This window comes from Xyrauchen texanus, chromosome 9 (assembly GCF_025860055.1).
Source record: "Xyrauchen texanus isolate HMW12.3.18 chromosome 9, RBS_HiC_50CHRs, whole genome shotgun sequence".
Classification (NCBI taxonomy): Eukaryota; Metazoa; Chordata; class Actinopteri; order Cypriniformes; family Catostomidae; genus Xyrauchen; species Xyrauchen texanus.
The window spans coordinates 21,872,256-21,897,158 of NC_068284.1; the positions used below are offsets into that span (position 1 = coordinate 21,872,256).

The 24,903-nt window shown below is 39.5% G+C and overlaps 1 protein-coding gene across 2 annotated transcripts in view; it reads left to right on the plus strand.

Annotated features, from left to right (window-relative positions):
- Positions 1-24,903, plus strand: part of LOC127648570 (chromodomain-helicase-DNA-binding protein 7-like) — a 97,569-nt gene that overhangs the window by 61,483 nt on the left and 11,183 nt on the right. Inside the window, exons 5-25 of one of the 2 annotated variants that reach the window (XM_052133207.1) lie at positions 3,589-3,708; positions 3,865-3,930; positions 5,359-5,414; positions 6,687-6,801; positions 7,324-7,407; positions 7,592-7,729; positions 7,852-7,973; positions 8,154-8,397; positions 8,558-8,734; positions 9,868-10,011; positions 10,111-10,393; positions 10,589-10,799; positions 12,405-12,600; positions 12,825-12,992; positions 13,240-13,419; positions 14,944-15,054; positions 15,694-15,899; positions 17,021-17,220; positions 17,357-17,516; positions 23,373-23,462; positions 23,899-24,002. In XM_052133207.1, the coding sequence (XP_051989167.1) occupies positions 3,589-3,708; positions 3,865-3,930; positions 5,359-5,414; positions 6,687-6,801; positions 7,324-7,407; positions 7,592-7,729; positions 7,852-7,973; positions 8,154-8,397; positions 8,558-8,734; positions 9,868-10,011; positions 10,111-10,393; positions 10,589-10,799; positions 12,405-12,600; positions 12,825-12,992; positions 13,240-13,419; positions 14,944-15,054; positions 15,694-15,899; positions 17,021-17,220; positions 17,357-17,516; positions 23,373-23,462; positions 23,899-24,002 (3,175 nt within the window). The remainder of the gene's footprint in view (positions 1-3,588; positions 3,709-3,864; positions 3,931-5,358; positions 5,415-6,686; positions 6,802-7,323; positions 7,408-7,591; positions 7,730-7,851; positions 7,974-8,153; positions 8,398-8,557; positions 8,735-9,867; positions 10,012-10,110; positions 10,394-10,588; positions 10,800-12,404; positions 12,601-12,824; positions 12,993-13,239; positions 13,420-14,943; positions 15,055-15,693; positions 15,900-17,020; positions 17,221-17,356; positions 17,517-23,372; positions 23,463-23,898; positions 24,003-24,903) is intronic. The other variant, XM_052133208.1, reaches the window with a different exon arrangement.

The window sequence follows — 24,903 nt, forward strand, 5'->3', positions numbered from 1 at the left end:
TTGGTCAATTTCATTGCCAGCCAACTTGAGGGACCGGGACGTCTGCAAGCCAGCCGCGATTTAGATCCGGGTGCGCGCATATTACAGATATGACGGTACTTTGCGGAAAGCACAGAAAGACGTGCTTCTTGACTCCTGTTGAGTGCAGAAGAAAGCGAGTCTTACTCTATTGATGAAAAAGCATTTTTAAGTGTTTGTGACGTGCTGCCTGGTGTTTATTAATGTTTGATTTAGCCTATGTGAAAGGTGACTGGTTTAGAAAACTCTTGGATAGGGCAGGTGAATATTTTATAACCAAAGTGAAATGAATTAACATAACTTTACATTTACATATAATAAATTGTACTTTTCTGCCAAGGATCTCTCATTGTCCTTCATACCTTGTAATAAACTTTTAATTGTAAATCCTTTAGGTCAATTAAAAACTGGATAGAAAATTAAAGGCAAAAACAACTTTTTGTTATGTCGAGATCACGAGAAAACGAGACAGAAAAATAATAACGCAAGGCCCCTTTGAGCTTCCGTATAAATGCAGTAAAATTGCTTTATTAAAGTTCAAATAATACAGAAGCAGATCATGTTAATAACTATAAACTCAGAAACTGGCATTTCTCTGTGTGGTCGGTGCCTCTTCTATAAGTTGCGCGAATGTCCCAATCTAAGGGGGAGAGATTGAAACTTCACCGGATGAGAGAGACTCTGCCTCGGGGAACTCCTCCCTCGCGCGCGCGCGGTAAATGCAGCTAAATTAGAACTTACTCGCGACTTATCTAATCATAATATATGTCACTGTGCATTTCTTATCATGAAGAAAATTGGCAATATGCAGCTTTATTAATAAGAGAGAACTTTGCACATTAGTTTGGAAATTGTTTTTCATTAATTCTATTGTATGCTTGTTTATTTAGGCTTTTTTTTAGTACTTGGTAAAAACTTTAATTAAAAGTTGAAGCAAATCATAAGTGTTCAAAAATACTTTTAAGCATACATTGTTCAGTTTTGTTATAATTAAAAAATAATATATTTAAATTAAAGTGTTGCTCAATAGCATATTTTTGTTCTTAGTTCTGCTGCTTAGTTTTGTTCTTAGTTCTGCTGCTAATGTTTTGTAGACTAACCTGTTTTTGTGTTTTGCTTTGGTACCGAAAATGGTATCGAGTACCGTGAAATTTCGCTGGTATTGGTACTGACTACTGAAATTTTGGTACCGTGACAACACTACTCCAGACATCCTTCTACTCCAGAACACAAATGAAAGCATACAAAAGTATGGAGGCGTACAACTTTTTTTGTCCTGTGGATTAACCTAGCAACAAACATTAAACACTGCGGCGCCGCTCGATGTTAGCGTTGCAGTTGTTTACGTGATTAGGTTAACCACTCTCAAAGGTCCGCCGAAATGCCACTAAAGACATGGATCATCGCAGCTCATTGCAATTGTATGGCAGGGTAAATTATTTACTTTCGCCTGTAAAGGCTTTGTAATTCGCTTTGCTGTTGTTACGTATTTTTGTTCAGTTACAGGGGTACAAACTCAAACAAACAAAGAAAATAAAAAAACTATTTCTTTAACTTTACAAAGTACAGAAACAGCTGACGTTACATAAACATAGCCACATAAGTTGTATTAACTTTTGACGAAGTGCTCACTGCACACATGAGCATTATCCGACTCTGCTCCTCTAAACCGCAGACGCAGTTTGTCCAGCGTTTTTCAGTCAATTTCATACATTTTCCCCCTTATGAACAACAACATTTGGTACATGATAAAAAGCTCCTTGTGGTTTTTTTCGGTTTGGTCGATTTGAGCAACCGTAAACTATGCAAAACATAGGCATTTTGAGTTTGTGATAGTGCTTGTATGCTAATAATCCTATGTAGAAAATCACTTCCTGCCCTCCATCTGCATTTCGCACCGCAGTGACGTGATGTCATGTGCAAACAGGCATTGCGATTAATTGCGTTTTATAATTTTTTTTTTAACGCATAATTTCTTTATACAATTAATCGCACGTTATTAGCGTGTTAAATCGTCAGCCCTAATATGTGTGTGTGATATATATTTTTATATATATATATATATATATGAGATACTGTTGATCTTTTGAATAGTGTTTTGTACCATGATTATACTTGTTCGTTAAATGAATATTTCACCCAAAAATTAGTTTTTTTCTTTTTTTTTTCTTCATCAAAACAGAATTTAAGATATTTAGGATTTTATTTCAGGCCGCTGCCTCTAAACAGTGCAAGTGAATGTACTCCATTTTTTGACAGTCCAAAATGCATATTAAGGGTTACCTTACCAACGAGCGTGACCTTACCAACGAGCTTGCATCATCCTCCTCATGAGCGCATGTCACAGAGATGTACGGAAGCAAACATTTCTAGTTAAAAAGTATTGTTTTGTAAATTATACAAATTTACTTTTATTGTAAATGGCAAATTTTCATTTTTGGGTGAACTATTCCTTTAATGTCTCTTGAACGCTTGCTTTTGTAGTGAGTAATGTTGTCAAAAGTACCGGTACTTCGGTACCAAGTCAATACTAAAATAAAAAAGATGTAACTGTACCAGTGTTTCTGCACTACCGGTAGTACAGAGCACTGAATCTATCTGGTATCAGCTCACAGGCATATTTTGAATGCATGCTCTGTTACTTCTTGTAAAATAAAAATAAAATCTAGATGCCTGAAATTGAATAAAAATATGTTACAACTTCATAGTAAAATGTAATATTCTCTGTTATAATAATAATAATAATAATTTATCAAAGTAGCACAAGACATCTGTTGAATAAAAATGCAATGACATATTAAGTTTTATGTTCACTTGTTAAAGGTTTTAAGAATTTATTGATTAGACACCATTTTGATGATGAAATTAAATTAAACTCAAAAAAAAGTTCTGGAAAATAATAATAATTATTAAACTATAATTATTAAGATAATTAAAAATAACTAAACTGGTGTGTTCAATAGCACATTATAATATTAGCATATTTTTCTGTGGTATCGAAATTGGTACTGAGAACGAGAAATGTATCGGGTATCGGTACCGACTACTGAAATTTTGGTACCGTGACAACACTAGTAGTGAGTTTAGTATTCTGACATTGTATAGTGTTGTCTGTGTGTGCAGCGCTCTTAAAATTATTTGCAGCCTTCATCAGTCAAAAAACAAAGGACAATGGATCTGTTTGCACTTCTGCATTTAAGAATGAAAGTTCTAAGACTTTAGTCATTAATCTTACAGTTGATACAAAATCTTTTTGTATTTTTTTGTCTTTTTTTTTTTTAAAAAAAGTTATTTTTTTCCATTAACCAACCTCTCATATAGTTTTGTGTTCCTTGCCACAGTCACATTAAGCTTGCTCACTGGTGGTCAAAATATAAATATAATTATTTTCTATTATTTTTAAGACAAAATGTACAATCATGTTTTTTTAAACACAGTATAATGACTCGAAGATATTACTATATTACAGCTTTTTCTGTTAAAGCATAATTTTCTGTAAAGCTGCTTTGAAATTATGAGTGTGGTGAAAAGCGCTATTCAGATAAAGATGACTTGACTTTCTGACTATAGAAGAGACGATCTAGCAGGCAGGTTAAGAGGAAACGCTACACTGAGGACCTGGAGTTCAGAATTTCTGATGTAGATGATGACTCCCCTGGACCAAAGTCTCCAACCACTTCTGACCAGCAGGTTGGTGCCATCCAGGGTTATAGATGAGTGTTTGTTTGTGTTCAATTTTGCATTTATATGATTGTTGATGGCTTAGGTAATTAAGAGTCACTGCGACAGAGTTTGAAAACAGCTGATGTAACATGCTGTTTGTTATTAACACTATGTGTGTTGTAGGAGTTGCCGGATTTGGAGGGCCCTGTGGTGGAGAAGATTATGGGGATGCGCATGGGAAAGAAAGAGGTGAGCAGCCCAGAGGTACTTGCATGAGCTTTAAGCCCAAAGTATGCTTCGGTCTGATGCGAACGCTGAGTGTCCATGTGAGTGATGAAAAGTTCGTCATCAGCAGAGTTTTCGAGCACTGTACGTACGCAGCCCGATATTTCTAAATGCATGTCTTTGAATGTGTATGCACCTGGATTTATTTGCACTAATTAGTGGGTCCACAAGGTTCCTACATTCACATCTAAGCCATTACTGTCACGAAGAAATGCTAGATGTCATCACCGCTAAACAACAGGAGACTAATATGGAAACAACAACAGTAGATATTAATGTCAAGAAGGTGTATAAAGAGTGAAGGAGTGGTGGTGGCATAGTGGCTAAAGCACAGGGCTGTTAATCAGAAGGTCACAGGTTCTAACCCCACAGCCACCACCATTGTGTCCTTGAGTAAGACACTTAACTCCATGAGTTACACTCCATGAATTGCACTGTAAGTCGCTTTGGATAAAAGCATCTGCCAAATGCATAAATGTAAATGTAAATCTATGTCTAAACTCCTGAGGAGAAATCCTGTAGCGCCCATGCCAACCACCCGTGTATGCACCAAGTCAAATGAAGTATACTTTGGCAGGCTTGCATTCGACTGTATGCAGACGCTAGGCATTCACGTCAAAACCAGAGTGGGCTTTAACAGCTGCTCTCTACAGGATCAGGGCAGATTACACCTAACAGCTGTCTAAAATCCTGCCCCAGACAATGTGATTACCAAGGAGATAGCTGAGTGGGCTGATATTGTTTTTGGGTAACAGTAGTATTAATCCAGTAAAGACTGACAGCACTGTCGAGCCCTGACCGGTTCACAGCAAAGCCGGTGCAAGTTCTTGAAATGAAGCCATGTAAGAATAAACAGTCTCTCAGCATGATTAATCTCAGCCCCTTTAGACACAGCCAGTGGCAGCATGCAACGTTACTCCTTTGAAACAGCTCTTCAAATCAAAGCTCCCCAAGCGTACCGGCCAAAAATAATACACTGTACATGGCTCTTAGTAGCGCAGCTGCAAATGGGCTCCCACCCGAGGAAATGGTAGGTTTAGCGTCTGCCGTAGTGCTGTGGTTTTGGCAGGAAGCCAGGCCCTGGGTCAGCTCCCTGTGAATGGGGCTGTGTGTGGCAGAGGAGCTGAAGAGATTCATGACTCAGCCGTGCAGAGTACTACTTGCTGGAGAAAAAGAAGAGGATTGGTCTTTTGTCCTGGGGCATTACATTTACAAAGCAGATATCAGTGCCAAAACGCAGAGCTTCACAACTTTTTTGCCACAGGAAATGGGTTATACTTGTGAAGGCTGGGTGGAATTTTCACACACTAGTGATTTGCAGGCTCCAAACATGTTACAAGGATTTACGTTTCGAACACCAAGTAATGTTCCTGCTTTGTTTTTGTTTTACAGCTGGAGTCAGGTGAAGAGGTGGAAGTTGATGAGTTTTATGTCAAATTCAAAGGCTTGTGAGTATCCACTCTACAATGCCTGCATAATTTGATTCTTGCGTAATGTTATGAATTACAGAGTAATTGATTTTCATTTTGTCTTTTCAGACAAACACACTTTATGCCCTGTTTTTTTTAGCTCAATTGCATCATGTGTGCAATCATGTATTAAGTTAAACATTAAAAGAACTTGTTGCCATAAAGTGCAAACAATCAACTGTCTGTGTACTGTGCACCTATTAAATGTAATGCTATAGGCCTTTTCTTAAATATACAGGAAAGTTTTAAACTAATCATACACATGAATCTGTCAATACCTAGAATGCCCTTTTCACAATAAACTATAGTGGGGTAACCTTCTGTAGAGGTACATGGGAGAACCTAGCAAAAAAAAAAAATGTTGCTTTAACAACAAAGGAGAAAATTCTCTCCTTTGTAGGAAAAGAAATAGAGCTGGATAATTGTAGTCAGAGGGTGCCAAATTTACTGTCACTCAATTAGCTGTTTTTGTAAACCCATCACATTAATTTTGACTACCATATTTTACCAAAAAAATATGTCAAGGGTTTTTTCTTCATCTGAAAAGTCCTGCAACTTAGTCCGAAGTGACTTTACATAATTTATATGTAATTGATGTCAGCCTGTCAAACACACTGCACTCCAAAACTCATATGGTTACAGATGAAAATATCAATCATAGAGATGGTAGAAGGGGTTTTAAGCAGCCTATTCAGAGTATTTTATGTAACTTTATGTAACCAGTTTAAATATTCTGTCCCATTATATTTTGTATTTTTTTGGGCATGCGAGTAGTTGCGTTTCACAGTGGACTTGAGTTTTTATAACAATGCTGTTTCGTCACACTCGTAGTAAAAACATTCAGTGAACCAGACAATTAGTGCTTAGCAAAGAGGGTTGCAAATATCAGAAATATAAATTGATAGAAACAGTCACTAACGTAAATGAATGAATAGAATACAACAGGCAAATTCTTTTACTCAGACTAAAACCAGTTTATTTGTATAGTGTGTGTGTGTGTGTGTGTGTGTGTGTGTATATATACATGTGTATGTATTTATAACTATATATGTATGTTGCTATTTGGCTGCAGATGTGGCTTATGTTTGTTTTGTTATTAATTGTAAACAGAATGAAAAACTGAAGTCACGATTACATAAAGCAAATACTCCCAATTAAAACAAGGCCAAATACTGCATGATTGTATTTTAAGTGCTAATTTGTGCATTATAGTTTCTCAGTGAGGTCACAGAGGGATTTTGTTTTCCTCAGTTCCTACCTGCACTGTCGCTGGGCAGATATTGAAGAGCTGGAGAAGGATAAGAGAATACAGCAGAAGGTCAAGAGGTTCAAAGCCAAGAAGGCCCTCAATAACTTCCTAACTGAGGTTAGTATCAACCGTCCATTTTCCTTATCCTCCATTTTGTTTTATTTTCCACTCTGTTTTTTTCACCCCTCTCATTTTATTGCCCTCACTGATAATGGTGGCAGTATGTATGCTCAACAGTGGCATGTTGTGCTGGTATTATGGTGGCTTTTTGAACAATCTCATCCACACTAAGGCAATAAAAAAAAACATTTAAAAAAAGCCTCACTTCAAGCCCTTATGTCTATTGCATGCAATCTTCCAGCAAGACACTGCATGCCCAGGTTAGTTTACAAGTTTAAGTAATTCAAGCAGTTGGATTGAAGGCTTTCATTTCTGGTGTGCAGCTCCACACCACATTCAAAAGGGCTTCCCATGTGGGGTTTTCCCAGATAGATTTATGACACCCACATCAGAAAAGATCAAAATGTTCCACCAGGTATATTCTGATTTAGAGGCTTGTAGTAGTTATGGCTCAATCGGTAGTGAAGCCGACATTCTGCAGTGTTCCATCTAATTAATCAACCACACTCTCATTGTCAGATGGATGATGAGCCCTTCAACCCAGATTATGTGGAAGTGGACAGGGTTTTGGATGTGTCTGAAAGCACTGATGAAAATGGAGAGGTATGGCTTTCTCTCTCATCCCTCCACTTCACTCATTCTCAAACCATCTGTCTCTCAAAAAATGGTTTACCTTGATTAAAGCTCTCAGAATATGGGTACTGCTGTAAAGTTGTCAGACCGCCCCCTAAAAATTGTGAGAACCCTCTTTTGAATAACTCCTTTCTGTTGATGTATGTTCCTGCAGCCTGTGACTTTGTACCTGGTGAAGTGGTGCTCCTTGGCCTATGAGGACAGCACTTGGGAACTAAAAGCCGACATCGACCAAGGAAAGATTGAGGAGTTTGAGAGAGTGATGTTGCGGGAGCCAGTGCTAAAGCGCGTGGTAAGAGCTGGCACTCCTCTAGGTCTTCATTTTCTCTTTTGAGTGCTGAGTGAGTGAGGGGAGAGGGCCAAGTTCTTGTGGTTGTACAGAAACCACTAACGGAATTGTTTTATTTGAAACAGGAACGGCCTCCCGCCAGCGACTGGCAGAAATCAGAGAATTCCAGAGAATATAAAAACAGCAATGCTCTCAGGGAATACCAGCTGGAGGGAGTCAACTGGCTGCTCTTCAACTGGTACAACACGTATGTATGCAATTACATCCAGCTGCACTGCTCACTCGTACACAGGCTGAAATTGAAATGACGCTGGCACATTTGTAATGCCATTTGAATGCACAGTGTTAATTAAATATTGGAGTCTCTACTTGAAAATCAGTGGACATAAACTCACCATAATCTTGCACTCTTTTATTCTGCTCTCAGACGAAACTGCATTTTAGCCGATGAAATGGGTCTTGGCAAAACAATCCAGTCGATCACATTCCTGTATGAGATATGCCTGAAGGGAATCACTGGTCCTTTCTTGGTGATTGCACCTCTTTCAACTATTCCAAACTGGGAGAGGGAATTCCGGACATGGACCGAACTCAACGTAGTGGTCTATCACGGTAGCCAGGCAAGCCGAAAGACCATTCAGGCTTACGAGATGTACTACAGAGACTCACAGGTATACATTTCTTTATTACTGCATATACATGGATCATATTACCTCTTTTTCAGTGAGTTAGAGGTCATGTTTCACAAGACTTCCAATTTCTGCAGGACTGTGTGAATAAAGATGTGTTCTCAAGGGCCCTTCATCATAACCGAAATATCTTTTCCTGCAGAACCGTGTAATAAAGGGAGCCTACAAATTCCATGCAATCATCACCACATTTGAGATGATCTTGACGGATTGCCCCGAGCTACGGGGTGTGCCTTGGCGCTGTGTGATCATTGATGAGGCTCATAGGCTCAAGAATAGGAACTGCAAGCTGCTTGAGGGCCTAAAGATGATGGACATGGTTGGTGCCTCTTCTTCCACCTAAGGAAACATAATTTTACTGAAAATGACCTGTCTGTGCTCTGATCTTTTGGTTGCTTACCCATTACTTTTGAAATGCATAAAATACTTGAAGTACTACTAAGAGTTTTACTGATCTTTATGACTTTATTGGTTGAACCAATTCAACAATTGGTCTAACTTATTAATTTACGAAACAGTCAGTGTTTGTTTTATAAACCTTATCCACTAATCACAAATGACTGAAAAGGTCATTGAAATTAATTGGCCAAAAATGTGAGAACCCTGTAGATCAGTGGTTCTCAACTGATTTAGCTTCCAGACCCAGATTTTCATTGTACATCTAGTGGCAACCCAACTCAGAAAAAAACGTAACCTGGATTTAATGTAGCCTGGGTCGCATTTTCTTTTATCTTGCATAGATTTGTTCAAAGTTGATGAGCCTATTTATTTATGAGCCTGTTTTATGTATTTTCCAGTTAATTTCCTAATGTCTCAAATGTCCATACTTCATGTACTTAGCCTTATATTTACAATGCCATAGAAGCAGAGGTAAGATCACAGGTGGCACCTCATTACTGTGGTTGGGTCAATGTATTTAGTCTTAATAAAAAAAAAAAAAATACAAAATAGTATTTTGTTAATGGAAAAAATAGTAGCCTAAACACAATTAGAAATTAACTACAACTGCCACAGTTATAAAAAAAATAATGTCCAATAGATTCTACCTAATGTATTAAGTGTAAAATTATCAAAATAATACCTGTTACTGTTGTAGGGTGATTGTGTACTTTAAAAAAAACCTTCATTTTGGTGCATACACAGTGTTGTCTCGCTTGTCCTAGTTTGTGGTGTTTATAATGTCAGGGCTGTCTAGCTGTTTGAGAGGTTTTACTTCCTCCATAGTACTTTAAACTAGAAAGTAATCACAAGAATTCAGATGGGGCACATCAGTGTGTGCTGTGATATGGAGGGAATCACTGTTGATGTGCGCACGCACTCCAGAGATCATTGGCGCGTGTGGTTCTGTGATGGCCTGCACCCTGCGACCTACTGGTTGAGAAACATTGTTGTGGATGGGCTCTTACACACTTGTTAAAATGTAATTTAAGAAGACTTCTTTATCTCCCATAGGAACACAAAGTCCTGCTTACTGGGACCCCACTGCAGAACACTGTGGAGGAGCTCTTCAGTCTCCTCAACTTCCTGGAGCCAGATAGGTTTCCCTCAGAGTCCACCTTCATGCAGGAGTTTGGAGATCTTAAGACAGAGGAACAGGTATAAAATATTAACCTTTTTCATAAGTCAACATACTCTTTATGTTAAACTTTTCAGAGATCCCTGGGTAAATGCTCAATGTACCTCACATATTTTCAGGTGCAAAAGCTGCAGGGCATTCTGAAACCCATGATGTTGCGCCGACTAAAGGAGGATGTGGAGAAGAATCTTGCTCCAAAAGAGGAGACCATCATCGAGGTGGAGCTGACCAATGTGCAGAAGAAATACTACCGTGCTATCTTGGAGAAGAACTTTGCCTTTCTATCCAAGAGTGGAGGTGGTGGTGGTGGAGGCGGGGGTGGTGGAGGATCCAATGTTCCCAACCTGCTGAATACCATGATGGAGCTGAGAAAGTGCTGTAATCACCCCTACCTCATCAATGGTGAGAGTGCACAACTAATAAACCCTTAGGGAACTTAATATAAGGTGTGTACAAGTAAAATGGTTTATTAGTTAGCAAGGTGAGAGGGCTGTTTTGATAAACTGTTTTGACTGTATTTAATTTGAAAGATGTAAGCTTTAGGTATGCAACTGTTTCTTAAGCCACAGCCAAACTGAAATTTTATTGTGCATGTAGGTGCTGAAGAGAAGATTATGGAGGAGTTTAGGGAGAGCCACCCCACAGACCACCCAGAATTCCACCTCCAGTCCATGATCCAGGCTGCTGGAAAACTGGTTCTGATCGACAAGCTGCTCCCCAAACTGAAGGCTGGGGGTCACCGTGTGCTCATCTTTTCCCAGATGGTGCGCTGTCTGGACATCCTGGAGGATTACCTTATTCAGAGACGGTAGGATGTCTAATCTAATCATTGATATTTTTATTGCAATTATTAATGTTGACCAAAAGATAAAATTAAAGTGTCACAACGTAGGCAACTGTGTGGTTCTTCGGTTTCGAGATGGCTGATTTTAATGACGGATACAAGCTTCACAATCTTTAATTAAATATTTTAATAATGTTTGGTAATATTAGGCCTAATAAAAGTTATTCTAAAGGGATATATGTGGTATAGGAGAAATAAATGTAGTTTTTTCTGAACTATTGACAACCAGTTTTTAATTGATGAACTAACTGGTTGATAAATACACATCCTCACATGTTTAATACACCTCTAAAGCCTGAGAAAGGTGGCATAAAAACAAAAGCTACCATCAGACATGCAATGTGTCTTTACTGCTTAAATTATTTGTCCACATAGAGTAAATTATATATTCAATATTCTAATTTATTAACAGTCAATTTGAAGTTACTTGCATTCAATAAGTGCTGTGGTGGTGAGATTGCCCATTCATTCCCCTTAAATCTTCAATGTGATCTCATTAATGTAAGAACATCTTTGGCCTCAGCGGTTGCACTTTGAGAATGAAAAACATCCAAAAACAGAGTTTGTGCAACATGTGAAAATCGTAAATCTACCAATAGTAGCTGCAGGGGGCAAATTAGTCTTCTTGGACCAGACATGATAATAATGAAGGTGATTAGTGAAATAAGCCAGTCATGCCATTTTCTTTGTTGGCTACACTTCCAAAACAAGCTTGGAACAATTAAGCTTCATTAATTCATTTCACATTAATTAATTCATTTCACATTAATTCACATTGGCCTACTTATTAATATGTGTCAGTATTTAACGGTTATCAAATTGATGAAAAAAATTATTTGTACACACAAATCGAGCAACGAGACTAACTCTCCCATTACAATGAAGCTTTTACTCACTGCAGGTTTATACTGTTTGAGCCACAGACAGTTCTCCGAACAGAATTCTGCGCTCTTGCTAATGCTCAATAAAAATTAAGCTGTCTAATCAGCATAAGTAAGTAAATTATTTACAATGCGTCGATTAGAACGGGAGCATTTGTTTGGTCACATTGCTCATTTGCAGTGTGATTACCATCTCCATTGCAATCGAGTGGCGCAACATGCAACAAATCAAAAATAATTCAGATTCTTTGAGTGTCAGGTTATGTTTCTTTTGTATTCATTGAAACAAAGCAAGCCTCTGGGCATCAGACTGTTTAAAACTTGCACGTTTGGATCAGTTGTCATTATAGGATGGAGGACTAATGTAAGTGTCTCTGATTGGCCATTGCCACTTTATTGCTCAGTGGACATGTCTGTCATTGGTTAGAATACTCAACCACTGCAAAAACAGGTTGTTATTAGAAATTGACACAACAGGAGCAAACTTTTTTATAATAACATTATCGTGGCGGCTGTAATCGTAATAGTGATTATTTTTTCAATTAATTGTGCAGCCCTGCTGACATCTACATTTGTGTTCTACAGAAGAGTGGATGTCATTCTAGTTTGGAATGAGGCTGAGTAAATTATATAATTTTTATATTTGGGTGATCTATCGCTTTTGTGTTCTTTATGTTCTGCACTCTAGGTATCCATATGAACGTATAGATGGCAGAGTTAGAGGAAACCTCCGCCAGGCAGCTATTGACCGCTTCTCACGACCAGACTCGGACCGTTTTGTGTTCTTGCTGTGCACCAGGGCTGGAGGACTGGGTATTAACTTGACTGCAGCTGATACCTGCATCATATTTGACTCTGACTGGAACCCTCAGAATGACTTGCAGGTAAGCATTGATTCTGCAACACATTGGACATTAAGAGTGAAATGTCCTGGACCTTCTTGGGAAGCCATTTTATTTTACAAAGATTTTTATAATGGAGTACGTCCAGCTGCGTTAGTGGTTGGAATGCAGCCATCACGTTATGCACCATAGCAGTTTTCTAGGATGTGTGTTTTTGCAAGTCCTCAAAGGCAGTGTGTGAGACTGTTTTGTTGTGTTTCCTTTAGGCACAAGCTCGTTGCCACAGGATCGGACAGAGCAAGGCTGTAAAGATTTACCGCCTGATCACCAGAAACTCCTACGAAAGGGAGATGTTTGACAAGGCCAGTCTGAAGCTGGGACTGGACAAGGCCGTGCTTCAGTCCATGAGCGGGAGGGAGAACGCTGCCAATGGGGTATGAACTGCACACAGCATCACCATTTTGTAGAGTTCCACTGAAAGAGCATTCCAGATGGTTCATTAATCAAACATTCTTTCCACATGTTGGCAGTCAGTGGATGGACCCTCTAATTCCTGTGCACTGAAACTTATTTTCCTTTCTACCATCTGCCTAAATTTGTTCACTCCATAAACTACCCAAGATGAAGAGTACATTTATTTCAATCTGTTTTAGGAAAGATTATTTATTACTGTTTTTTCAGGTTCAGCAGCTCTCTAAAAAGGAAATTGAGGACCTCCTGCGGAAAGGAGCGTATGGAGCTCTAATGGATGAGGAGGATGAGGGATCCAAGTTCTGTGAAGAAGACATTGACCAGATTTTGCAAAGACGAACACAGACAATTACTATTGAATCAGAGGGAAAAGGCTCAACGTTTGCAAAGGTGATAACAATTCACTTCTCTCTTCTTTTTTTGGGACTATGGGTTGCATATAGTGCATTAACGTTTACAGACCCCTTCATTTTTTTCACATCAATCTACACTCCATAATGACAAGCTAAATAAGCAAAAAACAGACTTTTGTTAACTTAGCAAATTTATTAAAAAGAATAAGTATTCTGACCCTTTGCTATGACAGTTGAAATTTAGCTCAGGTGCATCCCATTTCTCTGGATCATCTTTGAGATATTTCTACACTTTGATTAGAGGTCACTTGTGGCAAGTTCAATTGATTGGACATGATTTAGAAAGGCACGCACCTTGTCTATATAAGGTCTCACAGCTGAAAATGTATTTCGAAGCAAAAACCGGTGGCGTCCATAATTCTTAAATGGAAGACGTTTTGGAACAACCAGGACTCTTCCTAGAGCTGGTCCTTGGCCAAACAGCATTTGGTGGAGAAGGGCCTTGGCAAGAGAGGTCACCGAGAAGTTGAATTTGATGGTCACTCTGGTTGAGCTCTAAAGAACATGCAGAACTTGCAGAAGGACCACCATCACTCTCAGACTGTAAGAAACAAGATTCTCTGGTCTGATGAATCAAAGATTGAACTGGTTGGCCTTGATTACAAGCATCATGTCTGGAGGAAACCAGGCACTGCTCCTCACCTGCACAATACCATCCCAACAGGTAAGCATTGTGGTTGTAGCATCATGCTGTGGGGGTGTTTTTCAGCAGAAGGGGTTGGTCAGGGTTGAAGGAAAGCTGAACACAACGAAATACAGAGATTTCCTTAATGAAAATCTGGTCCAGAGCACTCGGGGAGCTCAGACTGGGCCGAAGGTTCTCCTTCCAACAGGACAATGACCCTAACCACAAAGCCAAGACACCTCAAGAGTGGCTAGGGGAAAACTCTGTGAATGACCTTGAGTGGCCCAGCCAGAGCCCAGATTGAACCCAATTGAACATCTCTGGAGAGACCTGAAAATGGCTGTAAACTGACAGTTCCCATCCAACATGACATTGCTTGAGAGCATCTGCAGAGAATAATGGCAGAGAATCCCTAAATCCAGGAGTGCAAATTTGTCGCATCATATCCCAAAAGACTTGAGGCTGTAATCGCGGCCAAAACTGCTTCAACTAGTACTGAGTTAAGGGTCTGAATACTTGTGTCAGTGTGATATTTCAGTTTTTCTTTCTAATAAATTTGCAAAGTTCTCAAAAATCTGTTTATTGCTTTGTCATTATGGGGAATTGAGTGTAGATTGATGTGAACTAATAAATAATTTAAAGTATTTTAGTATAAGGCTTCAACAAATGAAGAATGAAAAGAATTAAGGGGTCTGAATACTTTATGAAGGCACTGTAGATATTTAACATTGTATTTCCTGAAACCACTACATCAACATTATTACATAATAACCTGTATTTGGGCTTATCTTTTTCATCTTGCTTTTAAAATAGGGATAACTAAAGGGTAAAATAGCTCTGATCTCACACTTTATTTAAATATTTTTCCCTACCCAGGCAAGTTTTGTGTCCTCTGGGAACAGAACAGACATTTCTCTGGAGGACCCAGATTTCTGGCAGAAATGGGCAAAGAAAGCAGAGCTGGACCTGGATGTGATCAATTGTAGGGTAAGCAGCAATTTAGAGGAAAGGAGCTCTCACAGGAGATGTAGTTTGAAGTGAAGGCACTAATCCGTAGCAAGATACTTGTTTAGTGATGTGTGGAGGACTTATAGCTGATGATTATTCATTGTTTCATTAATGTCGGTCATGCATTAGCAGCTGTTGTCTGGAATCATATTCGTAATTCTGTCTGAGAATTAATTGAAGATGGTGAGAATCCAGGTCTGGGTTGTTTTTCACCACACTCAGTGGTGTCACTCCTCATAAACATGCTATCTGAGCATAATTAATGTTGCTTATTTCCCCAGACTAACAGTGCACGAAATGTTGCCGTAATTGAGGAAAGGCAAAATTGTTTAAACTTGGCTATGTGAAACATTTTCTGTAATTACCGCTGTTCTTTGCTCTAAGGAGAATAAGCTTTGAGGGAAACTTCATGTTATGTATACATAACAAATGTGCTCTATCACAATATTGTTTTATGCAAATACCCTTAAGCAGAGGTCTTTATCTTATGTATCTTGTAGTAAATACGTATGTCATTATTATCATGATATAGAAATACGTTTTGAAAATGCAGAACCCCTCTCTACTGTCTTAAGCTCTTTGGATGGCATTCTAACTCCAGATCATATCTCTTGTCAGAATAATCTGGTGATTGACACTCCACGGGTTAGGAAGCAGACACGTCACTACAGCTCTATGAAGGAGGACGAATTGATGGAGTACTCTGAGCTAGAAAGTGACTCCGAGGACAAGCCCATTCAGAAACCAAGAAGGCCCCAGGACCGAACCCAGGGGTACCCCCGCAGTGAGTGCTTCAGGGTGGAGAAGAACCTTCTGGTGTATGGGTGAGTGCAGTCTGGAAAGATCACATGGGCATATAAAAATACATAGCGTAGTAACATTTCAGGCTAGTAAAAATCTCAGCCCATTAAAAATAAAGATCACCATTGCACATTTAAGCAGTCCTTGAGGGCTACAATTTGTTGTCTCCAGGCTGCTTTTGAGGAAAAAAGTATCTGCTAAACGGCAACTATTCACACCCTGACCCTATAGGGCAATGTGTTGCCACAGCTGAGAAAAATGTCCAGAACAATTCCACATGTTTTCTCACCTCCATCCATCAGACTTCTTCAGGTCATATCCTTCAAAACCATAGAGGAAGCTTCTCCATTTTCTCAATCGTCACTTACGATGGAGACCAGCCTTGGCTGAACTCCATCCCTGTGTCATGAGACAGGATATTCAGCTTCCTGCTTTGTTTCATTGCCAACCAAATACCCCTTGTCTTGTTTTCCATTTGGAATGAGAATATCTGGTAGCTCACAGCCCACCAGTGCAGTGGCCGAGTTTGTCGCGCTTGCTTTGTCCTGGGGCAGTTACAGACACGGCACTATCTAACGCACAGTTAATTAAGCAGCGGGCCTCAGTGCACTCTGCACTAATCATGGCTGGCTGCATGCACGATATCTGACCAGTATTTTTTTTTTTTTTTCAGTCAGTCATGTCTAGACCCCTGGGCTAAACTGCTAATTAGATCCATCAAGTCTGAGGGCTTTTTTAAATCAGTGTAGGGCTCTGAAATCAGAGCAGACCTCCTTTGTTCCCAAAAAGCCCCACAGGCCTGTGTTCAGAGAGAGCTTAAGTGCTCCCATCAAATAACATGGGTATCGGGGTCTCCTTGTGGTCATGCTTCATGCCAGCAAGGCAGTAGTGCCACCCCTCCTTCTCCAGTTTGTGAAAAATAGCAGTGAGAGAGTAGTGCTGTGCTTAAATGATCTCAAGAAAATCTCAATTGTAATGCTAGTGACACATACCCTGCTTCTTTACACAATCTAACAGAACTGAATATCAAATCCAGGCTCAAAAGACCTTAAATTCTTGAAATAACTTGGGGGAACAGAAAGACAAAGATTGTTGCATGTTTTGCTTGGAACCCTGGCTAACTTCTCTACTCCGCTGTGCATAGCTGGGGCCGCTGGGGTGACATCCTGTCCCACGGATGCTTTAAACGCCCGCTGAGGGAGCGAGACATAGAGACCATCTGCCGCGCTCTCCTGGCGTACTGCCTGCTCCACTACCGTGGAGATGAGAACATCAAGAGCTTCATCTGGGACCTCATCACTCCTACTGAGGACGGACAGAGCCGCACGCTGACCAACCACTCTGGTATTACACAAAGAGTTAAATTACACATGTCGAATTTACATCATTCATCTTTCCTCAGTGGCTGCCTAATTATGTGCCCTTCTATTTTGGAGCAACCTCTTTATGGGCGAAACTAATGGCTTTTCTCTGATTTCAGGACTGTCAGCGCCAGTGCCCAGAGGCCGTAAAGGGAAGAAGGGGAAGCCACAGGCGACTCAGCCACACATGCCACAGGCTGACTGGCTTGCTGACTGTAATCCTGACATCCTCCTTCAAGAGGACAGTTACAAGAGACACCTGAAACACCACTGCAACAAGTATGTAAAATTTAAAAAAAATGCCATTGACACCTTTTTATAAAAAGTTCCAACAAAATAGGTAATGGAAATATCAGGAGACTTTAAAATTGTGATTTCCAGGCCGGGGAGTACATTTCTATAGTGAATTTTTAAGATCTAGTCTGTCAGTTTAGGTTCATTTATTAATTTAAACGATTTTCCTAATTGAAAAGGACATGGAAATGTATTGGTCCAACATTGTGGGAACCCTGGTTTACAACCCAACTCTGACAGTACAGTTGTCCTTCTGATGTCTTTTTTTAAAGTGTCCTTTTTGTCTCTTCCAATTTTGATATCCAGAGAAGCAGGTGATTGAGGTATTTTGTACTTTTGTTTTTTAACATAAAGGTAATTGAAGCAAACTTCTGAATTTAAATGAACATGCACAACTGTGTGCTAGTGCTTTACCTTGTGATGCAGATGTTTAATTAAGTTGCTAGGCTCCTAGGGCCAGTTGCAGTACTATGTTGTGGCTTAAATGGGCACCAAGTCACAATTTACACACTACTAAATATTTGAGCATTGCACCATTAAACATGGATTGAGCATAAACCTACGCATAAATTAAATATTTAAGGAAGCCGACCAGGACTAACGGTTGGAATAAAAAAGCGGATATTTTATGACATAAATTAGCATGTTTTGCATGACAGGCATCAATCCTTTCGACGTACAGTATGATGTTGACATTTACACATTTACGAGAGAGAGAAGAAAAAATGTATGTGGCTCTTCAGTATGAAACCGATCTAACGGTGCAGTTTTCAGGGTGTGTCACCCAGTGTCAAGTTTCAACACATTCAAATTATACAGTATATAGGATATTAAAATGAATAATTGTCTACTATTCCAGCCTGTTGTATTAGTATTTATTTATTACCAGAGGTGGTTAGAGTAGCCAAAAACGTTACTCAAAAAAGTATCCAATAAAAAGAATAATTTAGTAACGAGTTACTTACATAACGTAACACATGATGCACATTAACATGCATTTCAGAATGATTATTATTAATAATAATACTGTTATATCATTATCAACGGAAATTGTCATCATTCACCACCATGTTGTTCCATGCATCAAATTAAAGGGAAAGGTGTAAATGCTCATTTTCTCACTCCATCCCAGATGTGTATGACTTTCTTTCTTCTGCAGAATACAAAGATTTTTAGAAGAATATTTCCACTCTGTTGGTCCATACAATGCAAGTGAATTGTGACCAGAACTTTGAAGCTCCAAAAAGCACAAAGGCAGAATAAATGTAATTCATACGACTCCAGTGATTGTAAGAAGCAATATGATAGGTGTGGGTGAGAAACTGATAAATATCTATAACTTTATAATATCTAAAGTTCTTTTTTTACTATTAATTCTCCTCCCTGCCCAGTATGTGGCGATATGTAAAAAAAAATTGAATCACTAAAAACACAAGGAGAATGTGAAATTGAAGATTTATTAGTAATAAAGGATTTAAATATTGATCTGTTTCTCACTCACACATCATATCCCTTCTGAAGACAGATTGAACCAGTGTCATTTGAATTCCTTTAATGCTGCCTTTTATGTGCTTTCTGAGCTTCAAAGTTTTGGTACCCATTCTATGAACCAACAGAGCTTACAGATTCTTCTAAAAATCTTTGTGTTCTGCGGAAGAAAAACACATCTGAGATGGCATGAGTAAATGATGTGAGCATTTTCTATTTTAAATATACCTTTAAGATGATGTTAGACAGAATGCTATACTTAATTAGGGTTGTGATATCGTCCATCGTGATGGCTGACCAACATCACGATGTAGAGCCACCATCGTGATGCCACGCCCCCTTTTGCGAGTCTTGCTAGTGTGACTCACTAATCCTAGTCTCTTCTATAGTTAACCTAAAAACTTTGCAGGGATTGCTCTGTAAATTAAATTGAGAATATAGCTAATGCATATATGCTATTTTAAATACTGTAGTTTATGCCAGAGACGTGACGTGTTAGTCTGTGAAAATACCGTGTCAGGCAGGCTACACAAATATTGATCTTGACATTGTTAGCTTCTTGTCTTTTTTTTACATGTCTTAAACTGTACATTTAGATTAAAATATTTTATTTTAAGCCTTTATTAATTAATTATTAGTAGTTGTAGTGTCTCAGAAAATCTTGCTCATTGTCACACAGCTCTTGAATACACTGAAGCGGCAGTTTAAGATAAACCCAGACCAGCAAACGTCAAATAACTTTTGTCTGGTTAATACTTTTAAAGAAAACTTTCCTTGGCCATAAATCCACAATGTCAAATCAAATGAAAGAAACAAGGTGAATATGAATAACACACATTTATTAAAACATAGAAGAACAACAAATAAAACAAGAAAACGGGAACAACACTCAGACCGAAACTCGGCATTAACATTTCACTTATAATTAGCAAAAATGCGTAAAGAAGTCTAATATCTTTCACCATAGACCATGTTTAAATTTTGATGTTTCTGGCCAGAAATACCAACATATTCACTTTATCTGGTTTTAATAAGCTGCGGATTGGAGTAACTACTCTACCCGCTGTGCTGAAGACCCGCTCTGATGGAGTACTTGTAGCACATATGCACAGATATTTCCGTGCTAATCTTGCCATGAACGGAAACCTTTTGTCGTTCGTTTTCCACCAAGTCAGCGGGTCCTGTTCCCCATCAATGGCCATTTCCTGCAGGTACATGGTAATTTCTGCCTCGACCTTTTGCTCATCAGTGAGTAAAATAACTGAAATTATAGTTTTTAAGTGGAAAATATTATTTATGTAAAGAGATTAAAATAAAAAGTGCACAACTCTTCTTAAGTGAAAGCTAAAAAAAAAAAAAAATGCTTCGTGTCGTGCAACCTACTGATAAAGCACCGACGAGTCATTAGTTGGGTTAGTAAAATAACAAAATTATAATTTTTCATATAATTTTTGAAAAGTTTTCAAAATTCATTTGAATTTTTAAGTTCAATGTAGTTCCAGCATTGTCATTGTCAAATTCATTTACATAATTGGTTCTGTACACTAATGGTCAATTGCACCTTATCTCTGTTTGGAAGCTTTTTGTCCATAAGACAAAGCCATCTGCATCTGTCAAACGCTGTGCACGCGCCAACCTTACAAGTGCAGAAATGATCACAATCGCAATTGGCAGGGCAAAACATTTGCACAGCTTGGATGTTTACAAGGATTTATACTAGAAGTGTGAATATTCACTTGCCTCATGATTCGATTACAATTCAGAGGGTAAAGATTCGATTATTCTCGATGCATCACGATGTCCTCCAATTCCTTTATTAATAATGAGCAGTTACCATTACATATGAATCTGTGGTGATGGATGTCCAGGAATCACAGGTGATGGCCACTTGGATGGCATTACGCATCGACTACATCACTCTAGATTTTGTGTCACTGTACATAACAGGTATAGCGTTGTCTGTGAAAAAACTCAGGGAAGGGATTCTGTAGCTCGGCTCCAGGTTATGGAGGAGGAAGCAAAAATTCCCTTTCGGTGTTCTGAGGTAAATTTGATACATTGCTTGTTGTATTGTTGGCTGATCAGCTGCGTTTTGCAGGGTGGCTGCTAACTTTAGCTCTGGGTGAAAAGGGAGATTCCTCATATTTGTTGTGTTGCTGAAGCATTTAATCTTGGTTTGACATATCTTGCACACAGCATATTTTTTATCAAGCTAATTTTTCTACTTCATAAAAACTGAAATGTGCCCAAATATCTGCTTTCAAGAAGTTAGGTGTGTTTTTTTTTAAGCACCAGTTGCTGCTCTCCCTCCATGCCTCCTATCTACGAACATCAGACGCAAGTGCTTTGCTTCCGGAGGACATAGGCAACTTTTTTATTAATATTTAATTAGACTACATTATTTAAAAACAGTGTGGCATATACTGTATATGATATGCATAAAAACAAAATAATCTATTTTTAATTTTTATTAAATATCATATACAGTATATGCAGTATACAGTATACAACAGCATCATGATGCAACGTAAAACGATTTATTCCATGGCTCTAATTTAAACAGTACCCACTGATATGTTTTAGCACTGATATGAAAATGAGGTCATAAGAGCCCATAGTTACAGATTTACGTGGAAAATTAATGAGTATCACCATGACACAGACAAGCCCACATCATCACAATCTCTAAAACTTGCCTCACTGTGTTTTAAGTTGGAGCTGCAATTTTAATCTCTAAGTATATCCTCATCTTGGCATTGTGTGGAGTGATGAAATACATGTTTTGTGCGCTTGCTGCTGTAGTGTTGAACGTGACTCGAGTGACGGTTTGCAGCAGTGAGTAAGAGTGAAAAGTACCCACCATAAAACATACTCCTAAAAGTAAATTTCTTCCAAAAAAAGTTACTTAAGTAAATGTAACGGAGTAAATGTAGTGCATTACTACCCACCTCTGTTTATCACCCCTTATTTTAGATACAGTTCCTATATATTGTTATTGAAATGGCAAAGATAGTATCTACTTTACATATTACATATCATAATTTAATGGGGATATAATTTATTACAGCTGACAGTTACGAGAGCAAACAAGATTTGAACATCAACCGTAACAAGATCATATTGAAATTCACTGATTTTTAACAGTTCTGTGTACAGATTTTGAAGGCGGTTTATTGGATCAATACAGGTAAACGTCATTGTGTCTATGCATTACTTTACGAAGTGCTTACAACCTACTTGTTGTCTTGCCTTATGAACAGGTGGTGAAACCAAATTAAGCACTGACTTAGTTACAAGCTAACTAGTAGTTACTAAGCCCTTAGTGTGAACTTTACGTCCTAAATTGCATGAGACTTTACGCACAGCTGGTGCAATCCTACCCAGTAGTTTAGATGTGACTAATGATTGTCAGTTAAGAAATGGCCAGCTGTAGAGAATCTGGGAAAAGAAAGATTCCCCTTTCTCTGGCAAAGTCTTCTGCCAAGTGAATGAAATAATTAATTACAGGCAGTGAGGAATCTTTTTCATCACTGAAATTAAAGATGTTAAGATCTCTCAATAATTAATTTTACTCATCAGGCCACACATGATGATTTTGTCTTTTTCCTCACATGTCCATTCTGCCCCGTTTGCTGTCGGCATGCTGCTTTTGTTTTTCGAGGCCTCTCTGGTTTCATTTGATAATTCCTGTTGCCAGGCCAGCATTGTTGTGTCCGGGGGGTGGAAGAAATCCAGGTTTACACTGCTGGCTCTGATGTGCATCCAAAGAAAGGGAACAGAGCAACAGCTGAGGAAATGTTAAGAGACGATAAATGTGAGGTGCTTAGACCGCCAACCATCTGCTTGCCACACTGCAAACTTCTGCCTCTGTACTTTGGAGCGTCCCGTTAGCACCTCCCCAAGTTCCCTAACAGCATTTGTAAGGAAATGAAAACGGGAGGATGAAGGTGGTGGGGGTGTGTGTGCAAGGGTGGGTATGGGCAGTTCCCCAAGCGCAGCAGTGCCAGGCCAGGTGCCAGGCAGACCTGTTGGAAGCGAGAGAAAAGCAGCACACACAGAGGTGATTATGTGCAGCCATCTGTCAGGCATGGAGGCTGCCGCACAGCGTGGCTAATCAGCCCTGGCAGCATGATGGATGAGCTATGGCACATGCCAAAGAGTTGCTGCTGCCGCTGGTACTGCTGCTGGCACAGCTCTGAGCTGGCCAAACTTACTCTTTTGTTTTGTGCCTTTGTCCCTATTTTCCTCCTTTTCTTTCATTCTGTCTCTCTCTGTGTGTCGCTTCATTAACTCATCTCATCTCTCTCTCTCTCTTGCCTTTTTTAATCCTCTCCCTTTCTCTATCTCTGACAGAGTGCTGCTGCGGGTCCGGATGCTGTACTATCTGCGACAAGAAGTCATCGGAGACCAGGCTGACAGAATACTGGAGGGAACCGATTCAAGGTTGGCATCTCTCTCCATCCCTTCCACAGAATCTTGCCTGCTGTTATCTTTTCTCTCCCTCAATCACCTTCTCCTCCTCCCCCTTTTGACAACCCCCCAACCCCCACCCAGATGTGCATGCATTTATAATGTGCAAACGTGCTCCTCATATTGATGCTCTCAAGGACTTGACTAAAGTTCTAATGACTGTGAGGGGTTTGTGTGTGCATGCACAGGGTGAGATAAGCAAGTAGCTCAGATCTCTGGCCATAATCAGGTTTCTCCTGAATAAACAAGATGAGAAATGGCCCTAAATGAGATGTGGCTTGCTAATGGTTGCGTTTCCTACCAGATGTCTACAGATAGACATTAATGCTGCACTCATTAGATTAAACGCCGCTGCAGCCATCTCCTGGTTTTAATCGATTTCCTGTGTTTGTTTGTATTGCGCTTACAGCGAGCTAGATATCTGGATCCCACAACCTTTCCACGCCGATGTTCCTACTGTTTGGTGGGACCTTGAAGCGGACAAGTCCCTCCTCATTGGAGTATTCAAGCATGGTAAGCTCCGCCTATGTTCTATTTTCACATCCTCCCACAGCTGCTGCTCTCTGATTGGTGCTCTTGTGGTGACATGGGATTATAATTGTTCATGTTGACCTGATAATATTGCCTAGAGATTGATTGGTGATATTTTCCAAATGGCTGATCCTGCACTAAATGGGGATGTCGGGGAAAATGGATGGGGGAAAGAGCAGGGATGAGCCACGTGGCTGTATAATCCATCAGAGGCAACAGGCACATTTTATTAACATTGACCTGCAGTGTTAAGAAGTGTTCTGGGAGAACCTGCTAAATTCCCAGTTTGGGACAGGATTGTGTTTTCTTTCATAATGCTGTGCAGCTGTCCCAATTTATATTTTGGGGGAAATGGGCCAAAAGCAGTATAAAAAGAGGGATCTCTCAGATGCTGAATTTTAATTGTATTGAGTATAGTAATAGCCACATATTATTTAATAATAAATTAATCTTAGCGAGAGGCTTTTAGATTTCTCTGAGTGGTCTTCCTGAATGTGTGCACTGGGACCTTCTCTCTGGTCTCTCCCGGTGCGCTGTGCTACCTCGTTAACTCAGCTGGCCTCCACACACTTGCGCGCGCACACACAGGAGCATGTGAATAACACAGGCAGCCTGTTCTTAATCATAATCTTAATTCAGTAAGGAGGAAGCATGGAGAGGAGAGGTGGCAGGCCTGGACCACAGAGGAAAGAGTGATGGCCTATAAACCCCCTCATGATTACAGTTTGGCTCGGGGCATAGCGGTAGTTAGGAACAATGTGTCACTGCATAAATCCTAATTGAAATGTGATGTTCTAGTGGGAGAGGGGGTGGGGTGTTGTGCTTGAGCCCTGTCTGATCAGCGCTCAGCTGAAGTGGGTCCAGCCTGCCAATTGCCTCCCCT